Raw genomic sequence first — 13319 nt, forward strand, 5'->3', positions numbered from 1 at the left:
AAATATATACTCCCAAAACTTACTATAGTTTATAACATTTTAAAGTGAATCAGGGCTGAATCTGCAGTTTCTGTCTGGTTAAAACTTTTTCATTAACACTGAACTTCTTTCAGGACCCAAAATAACCAGTTTGTCTTTTAATTTCTCGCCAGCTGTGGTTTTAATAAAAGTTATTGGATGGGCTTCAAAATTCTGTATTTTTACCCCACTTTACTACAAATATCACAGTGTGAAGCTAGTTAAATTCTAACTGCATATTGTTTTTTATTCATTTGGCAACAGTTTAAATGGGAGAATATCACTTAAAGACTATTGAACATGTGGCTTTAACTCGTTTTCTCTTCAGGCTCTTTTACCTCGTTAATATTAATGATCATTTCTGGGTCCAGTTAGTGTGAACCGCAGTCGTTCTCACCTTGATGGAGTCGACCAGGTCCTCGACCAGGAACAGGCGCCTCAGTTCACCGATGCTCTTGTTGAGTCTGGCCAGAACCATGTCGCTGTACTTGTGGACCATGTCCTCGGACAGCGCCACCTCCTGGTCCAGGTACTGCCTGAGAGGGACAACAGAGGAGCCGAGGATGAGACGAATAGATGCACAGACGAGGATTCAAAGTGTACAAATCTGACTTCGAGCTCTGACGTTTCCTCGTAATAAGAACGAGGAAATTCAGCTTCTTTTCTCTCTTCTTATTGAAGTTTAAAACCTGGAAAATCTGTAGAAATCAGCTTGTAATGTGACTGACTCTGAGCTCACTTTCCCCGGCTTACAGTGTGTTAATCTGAGCTAATTGGTCTGTAAAGCGCTGCGAGGTCGAACACAGTAAGAAGGTTTTGTCGCACAGCCAGGAAGGAGGATGAACGATCAAACAAAACAACAAGACGTGGAAGAAGAAAGGCTCAGTTATAAACAGAAAACTTTAATAAAAAGATCCACTTATAGTTCCTCACGTGTTCATAAAAACATAAATAATAAAAAGACTGAAGCTTAAAGTTGTTTAAAACCATCAAAATACAAAATATCTAATCTGGGGTCCAACATACATCCATCACATCAGCAGCCAGGTCACACTGCCTCCAGCTCCAAGATTAATCAGGTCATTGATCATTCTGTGATTGGCTGGGTTCATTTTCCATGAAACCAGACATGCAGGGATGCAAATCAAATAAAAACTCACTTTTAATGTTTGATTTTATATCCAACACTACTCTGGTTTTACTTGTTCTAGATTAGATTCTAGTCTGTTATATAAAAAAAGTGTCTGAATACCTTAAAATGTGCTTTATTCCAAAATGTGTTACTATTAATACACATTATTATTACTTTAGAGTCTTTATCAGTCAAATGCCTCAAACGTGAAACATGCAGACTTCTCAGAAATGAAGTCGATATTTTTTGACCTTCGTGACCCTGAAAGCTTATTTAGTCTCGTCTGTCTGGTACTCACTTGAATGGGTGTCCCTCATCTGACTTCTGGATGGCCTGCAGGATGCCTTTGTATATCCTGAAGCAGATGGTGACTGACAGCAGAGCCAGGCCGATGTAGGAGCAGACGCTCACGATGCTGCACACCGTGAGGGAGAGGAGCAGCAGCAGGATGGCGCCGAACACCACGCCTGTGGTCTTCACATCACGCCAGTAGAGGAGATCCACCACTGCAGGAGGAAGAGGAGGACGACGAAGAACGGTTAGTGTCAATCATCCAGACAACAGAGGGGACTGAGTTTGTTTTTTTCCAAATGAAGCCTGGACGTTCAGCAGCATTATTTACTGTATTTCATGTGTTGAACTTGTCTGACCTTTAATTTAACAGCTAAAAAAAGACACATATTTAAATGAAGAATTTAAATTATATTTATTTGATTAATAGTTCAAATAGCTAATTTAGTTGGATTGTGCTGCGATTTTGGCCTCACAAGTTGTTTAAAATACTTGCTGTGTACAACAATTAACACGCCCAATAATCAATTAAACCTGCATTAACTGATTGTTTTATCCACTAGTTTTCAGCAGAAACAAGCAGTGACCACAACACTGACATATGATCATCTTTTAAGTTGATATGTTGAACTTGTTAGCAAACAGTTGCTTGTTTCCACATCCAGCAGTTACAGAGCAACATGAACCTCACATTGATAATGTCAATAATTACTTGTGGGGTTCCTCAGGGTTCTATTTTTGGTCCTTTATAGTTTCAATCTGGTTAAAGCTGCTTATATTTATGTTTTTTGTCCACTTTTTTGCTGCAAAATAGTCTGTCAACATAACTTCTCTCACATTACCTGCTTAAAAAGTAGCTGTGGCTAACATGTTAGCAAATAGCTGCCTACTTCACATCCAGCAGTTACGGAGCAACATTATCATTCATGTGGAGTCGTGTTTCTGTCCACCTGGTGAATGTAAGTCCAATATTCACTTTCTTTTAGCTCTGTTTTTACTCTCTACCAACTCCTGAGGGAAATATCTGGCTCTTTAGCTGCTAAATGCTCCACTATGTTGACCAGCTAGTCTACAGCTAACTGTGTCTGTTTGGTGCTGAGCAGGTAGTGTACAGTGACTTTTACAGCTTTTTCTCTGAAAACGACGCTATGAGACGCTGAGAGTGAACCAGAACAGTAAAGTTGCAGCCGGACAGATAAACAATGAGCTGAAACTCACTATAAAGCTCCGTAAAGCCGAGAGGAGCTGCAGAGTCTCTGTAGGTTCATCACTACGAGTCACGACCGACACATTACACACTGACAGATCAGACAATTACTTTAAAAGATATTGATTATAGACACTTTAGGGAAACTTTGCATGACCAGACTTTGTGCCTAACATGAGCCTTAAACACAAAATCTGTTTATTTTACATCTCTTGTCAGCTAATGTGCACAATGAGCTCAGAAAATAATGAGATTGTCATGTGACATGTGGGAGACGCACTGATTCAGAGTCGAGATAAAATCAGGGGATCAATTAGTTTTGGGTCCAAACTAGAAATGTAAGAGTCTCACAAAATCAATCAGTGTTGAGTTAATATCTCTACAGGGAAAATCTATTTCAGACAGTTTCTGACTCTACTGGCAGCTGAAACTAGAGTCAAATTTTCTGCTTCACTTCTCCAACCGTCACATGGTTGGAGCGTGTGATCCTCTGGAGGTGGAGCATCTTTAGCTGTGCTGGGGTCAGAGGTCACACGTTATATATCAGACTCTCTTTACGTTCAGATGAGTCCAAAAAAAAACCCTGCAGGAGGAAACTCACTGCAGCTTCTGACTCACCGATCTTCCTCATCTCTGTACCTTCTGGACTTTCTTCTACTTTTTACCCCCCGACGCCACAACGATGACCTTCAAGTAAAGCAACACCAGCTCCACTTAATGAGCCCCCCCCCCAAAAAAAACATCTTAATGATGATGTTATGGAACAACACAGCTCAGTGTTGAGATTTAAAGTCGTGGTTTGATTCAGACTCCTCTGGAGAAACAATGGAACTCATTTGCTCCGAAGTCCAACTCTCTGTCTTTTTGCCAAGTTTTCATAATGAACAAAATGGATCCCAACAAACTGCATATAATCTGTGTTTCTATGGCGCACACCAATCAAATGTCCAGCAACTTTTAACTGACAAAAAATTTTGAGTTCAGAGTTTCGACAGCTGCAGTAGAGGACGGATCATCATCATGTGCTGTTTTCAGTATGAACGGGGTTCTCGTGTTGAGCCGAGTCACGAGCAACCGCCACTATTCAAGCCGTTGTTTACCATGATGACATCTCAGAGTAGGGCTACAACTTATTTTTCTGATTAATCGATAAATCATTTGGTCCGTAAAATGGTGCAAACTGATCCGACCGACAGTCCAAAACCAAATGATATTCAGTTTACTGTCATGTCAAGACAAAGACAAGCTTCATGAATTTCAGTTGAGAAGCTGAAACCAACATTTTTTGGCATGTTTGCTTTAAAAAAAAACGACATAAAACAATTATTCAATTATCAAAAACGCTGCAGATTAATTTTCTGTTGTTGCAGCTCTATATTAGAGGTTCCCTGGATCAACAGCTGCAATGATCAGTCAATTAATCGATTAGTTGCCAACTATTCTGTTAACTGATGAATTGTTTTGAGTCATTTTTTAAAGGAACAAAAAAGTCCAAATTCTCTGATTCTATGACAGTAAACTGAATCTCTTTGTTTTGTGGACAAAAAAGATATTTGAGGACGTCATCTTGGGTTTTCACAAACAGTGACTGACATTTTTCAACATTTTCTGACATTTTCTGAGTAAAAAAACTAATCAATTAATCAAGAAAACAATCAATCAATGGACAGATTAAATCATGAATGAAAACAACGGTTAGTTGCAGCTCTGTGCTGGGTGCTGCGGGGAGCTTTTCCCCTCTCTGAGGACACAGATATTCGGGTGGTGAAATGATGGGTGGGGGGTCGGACTCTCCCCTGGGGGGGACAGCTGAGCTTCGTGACCTGAGCACGGACCCGAGCACGCTTATATTTCACCAGGGAATTCCAGGCAGGTCAGTGGACAATATTAGAAGTGAAGGAGAGTCCTGGGTGTCCTGCAGGCCGCTGCAGCGCTGACGTCGCTCACAGCTGATACATGCTGTACTTTCTGACTGAACTGACAAGCGCATCATGTCGAAGTGCACGCTGGAATCTGACAGTTTAATGTTTCTGCCTCTCTTATCAGCAGCCACACGGCTAATACTACAGGCCTGGATAATTCAACAATTCACTTTAAAATGGTGGGCCGGAGCACATTCAGTGTTTTGTATAATATGTTAACAGTTAAATCAGTTCTAGAGGTGCAACTTTGCTGGAAGAACCAGACGATGAGCTGAAGTGTCAAAAGGTCTCGCATACATCTACAGATTAAGTGTTTTCTGATAAGCAAAGCAGCATTCAAATGCAAACCGAGCTGATGTTCTCCTGCTCAGAGACACAAAGACAGGTGCTGCTGGTGATGTGTTCACGCCGCTCAACGCCGCAGACCGACTGACTGACCGGCCACAAAACATTTGGCAGCCGACTAAAATATTTGTTAAAACGGCTTAACAGGCAATAAAATGAGCTTATGAGGCTGAAAACCTCAAATCAGATTTACTGCAACAAGTTGCTGTTTCCAAGCAGATAAAACCAACCGACTGCTTCATCTGTTCAACTATAAACACTCACTGAAATGATTATTTAAGTAATTATCGCTCAAAACTGCAGAACATTCTCTGTTTTCAGTTTCTCAAATGTGATTTGTTGCTTTTCCATCTTTCATATTAGTGCATCTTTAGTAACAAATACTATTTTCATTATTGATTGATTGATCAGGTTATTAAAAGGTCGAAATTATAAATTCCAGTCACAACTTCTAAGAGCTCAAAGTGTCTTTAACTACATATTTAGTCTGACAGTAAAAAAAGAAAAAAAACTAGAAATAATCAAGTTACAATGCAGAGAGAAACATGAGCTGAAATTTTAATTTAATTGTTTAATTGTTTCAATTTTCAATGCAAACTATTTGCTGATTTCTGCAAATCAAATGTGAAGATTTTCTGCTTTTCTTCATCACATAGTAAGGCTGCAACTAACGATTATTTCTGTTATTGATTCTCAATTAATTGTTTTGTCTACAAAAATAGTGTAAAAGTGTCATTATAATTCATCAAAGTCTATAAATGTCTTGTTTTGTCTGACCAACAATACAAAAGTCCCCAAAATATGTCGTTTACTATCACGTATGACAAAGAAAAGCATCAAATCATCACATTTGAGAAGCTGAAACTTGCTAAACTTTTGGCATTTTACTCTCAAAAAATGACATCAATCAATTATCAAAATGATTACCTATTAATTCTCTATCAATCAACTAATCATTGCGGCTCTATATGATAGTGAACTGAATATCTTTGAGTTTGCGATTGGTAGTCGGACAAAACAAGACATTTTGAAGACGTCACCTTAGCATCTGGGATATTTTAATCTCTCTTGATTTTCCAACATCCAGGGTTTGTGCAGGCTTCACTAAGGTAAGTTTAAGACTTTTAAAGATATTTTAATAGCATTTTAATGGTCAAAGTATGAAATGTATCAATAAAAACCATTAATGATGATAAGACCTAGAATCATTTACCAAGTGCAATCTGAAATAATGTTGGTTTATTTAAATTTATTTCACGTTTGTCATTAAGTCCTGGCATATATTTATAACAATCATTCCCAATAATATAACTAATTACTCATAAATCACCACCTGGACGCAGATAAGCAGCAGAAAACAATGGATGATTGGCTGGATACCATTAATATGCAACACTAAAGCCAACTGTAATACATGAGAATTATAATTTATAATGTTTAAACATCAGACATTAATGATAAATTTACATGTGAGACTGAACAGTATAATCAGCTCCTCTGTTGCTTGGAAACCTTTCTGCACAGTTAAACGTCCATCTGAAGCTATTTATTTTTAACTTTAATTTATTCACTGAGAGGAAGCCTCTCTTTTGAGGAACACCCTGATCACATGCACACAGTTACACACATCCACAGTCTGACCAGCTGCAGCTCCAGTGAAGCGGTTGGAGTTAGAGGCCTTGCTCAAGGGCACGTCAGCGGCGGTAATGAGGCTGCCTTTACACTTTCCCCACCCAGATTTATCCTGCCGGTCCGGGGATTGAGCTCAGTTCTCCAACCTTTAGGCCACAACTGCCCCACAAAGTACATACTACATTTAACTACAGTCTATTATATTCGACTTATCTTAACGATTGTCCGTTTTAAAAATAGATGTCAGTGCTGCAGCGCTTTCATTACGACAAACTGCAGTTTCCAGACCAGACGACGCCTCTCGGCTGGTTTTAAACACAACCGGAGGATATTTAGACACAGAATTAATCAGAAACCGCAGGACTGGTTCATTTTCTGGAAGCTTCGTGTTTATGGAGCAGACATGTGGGCGTTCGCAGTTAGCTGACAGCTAGCTGTCCCTGCGTTATCAGACGGCACAGGATGCTAACTCGATGCTAGCTCTGTTAGCCGACACGGTGGCGTTAACGACAGCGGCGGTGGCCGGTAGTTTTTTGGTCGTTAGAGCCATTGTGTGCATGTAAAGACACGGACCGAGCAGCCAACATGACAGGAGGAGGAGGAGGAGGAGGAGGAGGTCCAAATGTGGCCGCCTGGCTACATATGGTAGCAGGCGTGCTAGCTCCACCGGAGCCTGGCTAAAAATAGACCGCATCACAGTGAGCTAAACACGGGCCGCTGATCCCGTTTTACCCGCTGTGTTTTAACCTCCAGCATCCTCCTCTCTCTCTTTAACACGACCCCGAAGTGTTTAAATATCCTCCCCAGGATGCCGTCTGACAGCCGCGTCCTCACCAGCAGGGGAACCGTTACACCGTCCGGCATGACCTCCGCAGGCGGCCCGGTCCTCCCTCCACCCTCCCCAGGCTGACCGCGGCCGTTCTCTCGGTGCTCATGCAAACATAAAGCCGGTCATAAACATGACATAACGCTACGCAAATGCGGCATGTAATCGAGGCAAGAGACAGTCGGTAAACAAAAGATTATAACCAGACTAACCCTGTTTGGCGTCCATCTTGAACCTCCACTAAGCAGCAGCAGCTCGGCGGCTCCGCCTGACGACGTGAGACAGGAGGGGAGAGAGAGAGAGACAGAGAGGCCGGAGATAGAGACAGACAGGCGGGGAGAGAGACAGAGAAACAGGCCGAGAGAGAGAGAGAGAGAGAGAGAGAGAGAGAGAGAGAGAGAGAGAGAGATAGAGATAGACAGGCGGAGAGAGAGGCGGACATGCGCAGCTCCGCCTCTCAATGTGGATGGACGCTGATTACTACACGAGGAGTGTAACGAGTTCACAGGTGGAAGAAGTACTCAGACCCTCTACTGCAGTAAAAGTACATAAGTATTATGAGCTTGATGTAGTTAAAGTATTGCAGTAAAAGTAGTGGTTTGGTCCCTCTGACTGATATATTATTATATATGACATCATTAGATTATTAATAGTGAAGCATCAGTGTTAGAGCAGCATGTTACTGTTGTAGCTGCTGGAGGTGGAGCTAGTTTACACTACTTTATATACAGTTAGCTAGTTTAGTCCAGTGGTTCCCAACCTAGGGGTCGGGCCCCTCCAAAGGGTCAGCAGATAAATCTGAGGGGTGGTGAGATGATTAATGGGAGAGGAAAGAAGAAAAAACAAAGTTCTGATACACAAATCTGTTTTCAGTTTTTGGACTTTTTCTCTAATCTTTGATTTTTGCTGAAATATTGGATCATTTGAACATTTATTGAAATGAAAGCATGTGAGAAGTTTAGAGGGAAAAATCACTATTTGGTGGAGCTGTTAACTCATAGACATGTGAAATGTGACCCCGACTACACACTGCTTTTTGTAAGACGTCAAAAGACAAAAAGGTTGGAAACCACTGGTTTCATCTTTAACAATGTGTTGTATTTTAAAAGCTTGTTATATTATCCATTGTGTCAAATCTTCATCTGAAAAGTAACTAAAGCTGTCAAATAAATGTAGTGGAGTAGAAAGTATAATATTTCCCTCTGAAATGTAGAAAGTAGCATCACATGGAAATACTCAAGTAAAGTACAAGTACCTCTATATTGTAGTTAAGTACAGTACTTGAGTAAATGTACTTAGTTACTTTCCACCACTGAATGCAATAATTTTTGCAAATATAACACAACACACCTTTTAACTTCATGATGTAAACTGAAGAGTGAAAATTAAAGGACAGATTCACAATTTTTCAAGTGGGTCTTAAACCAGCAGTCAGGTGTCTGTAATCATTCCTCCTGTTCATACTGGATATTAAAAGATCCTTCAAATGTGCTTTCAATGGAAGTGATGGAGGCCAAAATCCACAGTGTGTCCACACAGTCATTTAAAAGTAGATGTGAAGCTTCTATTCAGCTTCATCAGTCTGAGTTAGTCATATCAAGTGGATATCTGACACATTTACAGTCTTTTTAGCATCAAATTCCCTCTTTGTGTTTCCCTGTTGAGCTGCAGGTGGAAGTATTGAGGGACTTATGTGTAGGTGTATTATGAAGGGATCTTCTAATGGTCAGTATGAACAGGAGGACTCTCAGGAAGGAAGGAACTGTAATTTGCTATTAGAGTAGTAATTTGATGCACTTACAGTTAATCAATTCCAATTAATTGCCTGTGTATCTTAGAGAATATCGCACTAAACATGCTAAATGTAAAATGCGTCTACAGGCATCAACACAACTTTAGCTTTACTTACTTTTTCACTTTTAAAATCAAATAACTGTCAGAATTAGTGGTTATTGTTTGATAAATAAACAGCAGTATTTTACATGAAATCGTCTTTATGTTCTTGTACACTAGTTGTAGACTTTGCTACCGATTCATGACGAGACTCTCGTGTCCTTTATGACTGACTGCACAATAAAATACAAAACTTCCTTTATGGTCCTTTCCACACATAACTGATACTGACAAACATGTGAGTTCAGAGTAGTCTCCACCTTAAACACACAACTCCACCGGTATTTGAGCTGAATTTAGATTTAGGTGTAGACGCTTAGCGATGCTGCAGAGCGTTCAAAGTTCAACGGAGGCCTGCGGACGCATGTATCTGTGTGAAAGGGCGTCTCTTATCATGAAGAAATGGGTTTTCTAATAAGGATTATGACAGCAGGAGGAGGAGGAGGAGCGTTGCATAACCAAGCTGTAAAAGGACAACAAGGCTCCAGAAATGCCAAGCAGAACAGATAAAAGTCAGGGATTCAAACCGACCCACTGATATGGAAGAAACAGATCAAGAGATCTGCTGAAGTTTTAAAAAATGAAAAATCCATGTAAGGAACTAGAAGCTGTCAGCTGAGAGAGCTGCAGTCCAAACACACAGACAGGCTTCAATAGAGCTGATTTTTCTCTGTATATTAATTATATGACATTAAGGCTGCAACTAACAAATTCAATAACTATTTTTCTCAATTAATCAATTAGTTATTTAGTCTCTAAAACGTCCAGAAGTAGTGAAAACGACTTGAAGCCACCGAAGTAACGTGTGATGCTTTCAAGTGCTGATGAAGCAAATCTGCTACTGAACACCCAGAGCATCTCAGTGACCTCACTGCAGCTGCAACTCAACATTATTTTCATTATCAATTAACTGTTCGTCTATAAAAAGTCAGAAAATACTGAAAAAATGCTCATTTCAGATATTCAGATTACTGTCATGTACGACACAGAAAAGCTCGTAATCGTCACATTTGAGAAACAACAACAAGCAATTATGTCATTTTTCCTTAAAAAAATGACTATTCAATTATGAAGATAGTTGCTGATCAGTTTTCTGTCTGATCATTGCAGCTCTAGACTTCAGCAGGGAGACGGTGAGTCATTCTGCCCGAGATAAACATGCAAGAGGTCAAAAAGATGATGATGATGTTTTTCATTTCTTCAGATGGATTACACTCTGTGCAGTCTGACTTGCAACATAAAGTTATTTCACTACTATTGCAAACACACAGTCTCTACCACACACACACACACACACACACACACACACACACACACACACACCAAATAGTGCTTAGTCACAGTGCGACTCGGCCTCGTAGCGTCGCACACAAACCCTCCTGACAGCCTGACAGGAGACACGGCAGCTTCTCTCAGTCGTGCAGCGAACACGTTCCGCCGCTTCGTGCGGCTCGCTCGTTACCGGCTCGTCTCCTGAGTGACGGCTGGATGAACAGAGCCGAGCTGACACTCTGTTATGAAGCGCACACACACACACACACGGCGCACAAAAGGCTTCGGTGTGGAGATGTGAAGCGACAGCCGCACGGCGGCCTCAGATGATGAAACAACAACGGGACACATGATGATCAGCAGACAGATAACATATGTTGACGCTGACAGTCTACATACACTACACATCCCAGGACTCTTTATTCACTTCAGCTGCTTTCAGCTTCTCAAACGTCATAATTTAATGATTTTCTTTGTCATAAATGACAGTAAACTGAATTAGAGCTGCAATGATTAGTTATCAACTATTCTAATCATTGATTAATCGTTTTGAGGAGTTTTTTTAAGAAGAAAAATGTCCAAATTCTCTGATTCCAGCTTCTCAAATGTGAATATTAACTGGTTTATTTAGTCCTCTATAACAGTAAATTGATTGATTTTTATTGGACGATTTCATTTTAAAAACACCAGATCTGCCAAAGTATTGAATAATTATATAAAACAACACAACAATAGTCCAGAGTTATTTCCACTGTTATTAACCTGAATATAATAACTGAAACTTCTGCAGGTGGTGAGAACAGGATGACTGAGTTGAATGTTTACTACTTTAATATGATGGTTCCTCTCAATCAATCAATCAATATAAACTGAATATCTTTGGGGGTTTTTTTGCACAAGGCATCTCTTCAACTTCTTGTTTTGTCCAACAAACATCCAAAAATATTCAGTTTACTTTAATTCATGAGAAGGAAAAGAAACATGTGAGAAGCTGGAACCATGAAAACGTTAAAACTGATCAACAGGTGTAAACTGAGTGAACAGTTTATACTCGGTTCCAGCAGTCCGACTCTACGACACACGTGGCAGGAACATAATCTGTGTTTCACTCTAGAAAAACACTGAACATGTTTGTTTATCACCGTTACCTGTGCAGAAACCCTCACAGCTCCGCTCCCTGACTCTCCTCCAGCTCATTAGCATATCCCCCGCCACGCTAGCCAATCATTAAACTGCCAGCTAACGTCACTCGGCTCACACATCCCCTCCTCCTCCTCCTCCTCCCTCCACTTCTTCCTCTCTGCTGTCTACCTTTGGTCACACTGGCTGACTGGCTGGCTGACTGTCCAAAGGTCCCCCCCCCACCCCCGTCTCTGCCAGAAAATGGCCCGGAGCCGCTGCAGTCGCCCCAAGGACGAGACCCTTAACGGAAAATTCTGCAATCATGCGTCTCGGTTGTCAGAGCCTCTCGGTATCTGTCGAGGTAGTCACAATCAGAAAGTCTAAGATAGCTCTTACATGAAAAAGTTCACATCTTAAATCTTGATTTTCAACATTCATACATGTCTTGTATATATATATATATATATATATATATATACATATATATATATTTTAAATCTCACGTCTGAAAGTTTCCAAGCTGCGTTTGAATCGACGGAGCCAGCAGAGGGACTGAAAGTGCTGCAATGTGTATTAACAATCAATCCACATATGATGAGAAACAACCTAAAACATGCATTTCAGCGGACAAAACATACACATCATGACTGCATAAGAAGTCATTTTAAATTTAAAAAAAAGGCATTTTGCAGGATGTTTCTCCTTAAAGCACCTTGCAGCAGCGAACACCCTGCTAGCGGTGTCAGCGTCCTGCTCACCTCACAGCGGAGGAACCGTCTAAACCAGCCCAAAAGAAACACACAGAAAAAGGTAAAAGCTGGAGGTGTACCCTGTTCTTTCCAGTGCTTTGCGGCAGCCTCGCGCTCCTTTGTGTCCACAGAGTTGTTCTCCATGCTGTCCGATCAGCAAACACACATTCCAGGCAGAGAGGGACCAGCAGAGGCAGTAAGTGTGTGTGTGTGTGTGTGTGTGTGGTGTGTGTGTGTTCGGCTGCAGGAGGAGGAAGAGGAAGAGGAGGAAGAAGAAGAAGAAGAAGAAGAAGAGGAGGGAGGGAGGGGAGAACCTGAGCGAGGCTTCCTCTGGAGGAGACGACTGCAGAGAGCGAATCAACCGTCAGCTGACTGTCTGCTGCTAGCGCTCTGACGCAGCAACTATAAACGTCTCCGCCTCCCCCCCCCCCCTCCCTCCCTCCCTCCCTCCCCACTCCTGGCAAGCTCTCCCTCTCCTCCCCCCCTCCCCCCTCCCAAACTGATCTTACACTTTCCCCTCCTTTCTCCTTCCAGCTTCAACCCTCCTTTTCCTTTCCCTTCGTCATCCCCCCCCCCCCTCCTCCTCCTCCTCCTCCTCCCCCACCAGCTCTCTCAGATCTGCTGACACAGCAGTGACACGGAGCAGATGAATGATTTCTGTCTGTCTGTTTAAAACTGATTAATTCAGTTGATGCTTCCAGGCTCAGTGTAATACAACAACTAAACAACAACTACAGATCTCTCTGGAAACATAAACCTGACAAATATATAAAGCACGACAGGCCGCTTCCAAAAATTCACCACTAAACTACACATACAGCTCATTTTAAGACCTTAAGAGCCTGATCTCTGCAATTAATGTCAACATTCCTCCTCAAGGTCGTAACTCAGACACATCTAAACACACAGA

At 41.3% G+C, this 13319-nt stretch overlaps 1 protein-coding gene across 7 annotated transcripts in view; it reads right to left on the reverse strand.

Moving 5' to 3' along the window:
* The window catches only part of LOC122996597 (reticulon-4-like), a 41271-nt gene that overhangs the window by 8097 nt on the left and 19855 nt on the right, over positions 1-13319 (reverse strand). For 5 of the 7 annotated variants that reach the window (XM_044372145.1, XM_044372146.1, XM_044372149.1 and 2 more), the window contains 2 exons: positions 1449-1656; positions 416-554 (listed from right to left, as the gene is read on the reverse strand). In XM_044372145.1, the coding sequence (XP_044228080.1) occupies positions 416-554; positions 1449-1656 (347 nt within the window). Of the gene's footprint in view, positions 1-415; positions 555-1448; positions 1657-7585; positions 7723-12489; positions 12768-13319 lie in introns of those variants that run through there. The other 2 variants (XM_044372150.1, XM_044372151.1) reach the window with 2 other exon arrangements.

Source organism: Thunnus albacares, chromosome 14 (assembly GCF_914725855.1).
Source record: "Thunnus albacares chromosome 14, fThuAlb1.1, whole genome shotgun sequence".
NCBI classification, from domain to species: domain Eukaryota; kingdom Metazoa; phylum Chordata; class Actinopteri; order Scombriformes; family Scombridae; genus Thunnus; species Thunnus albacares.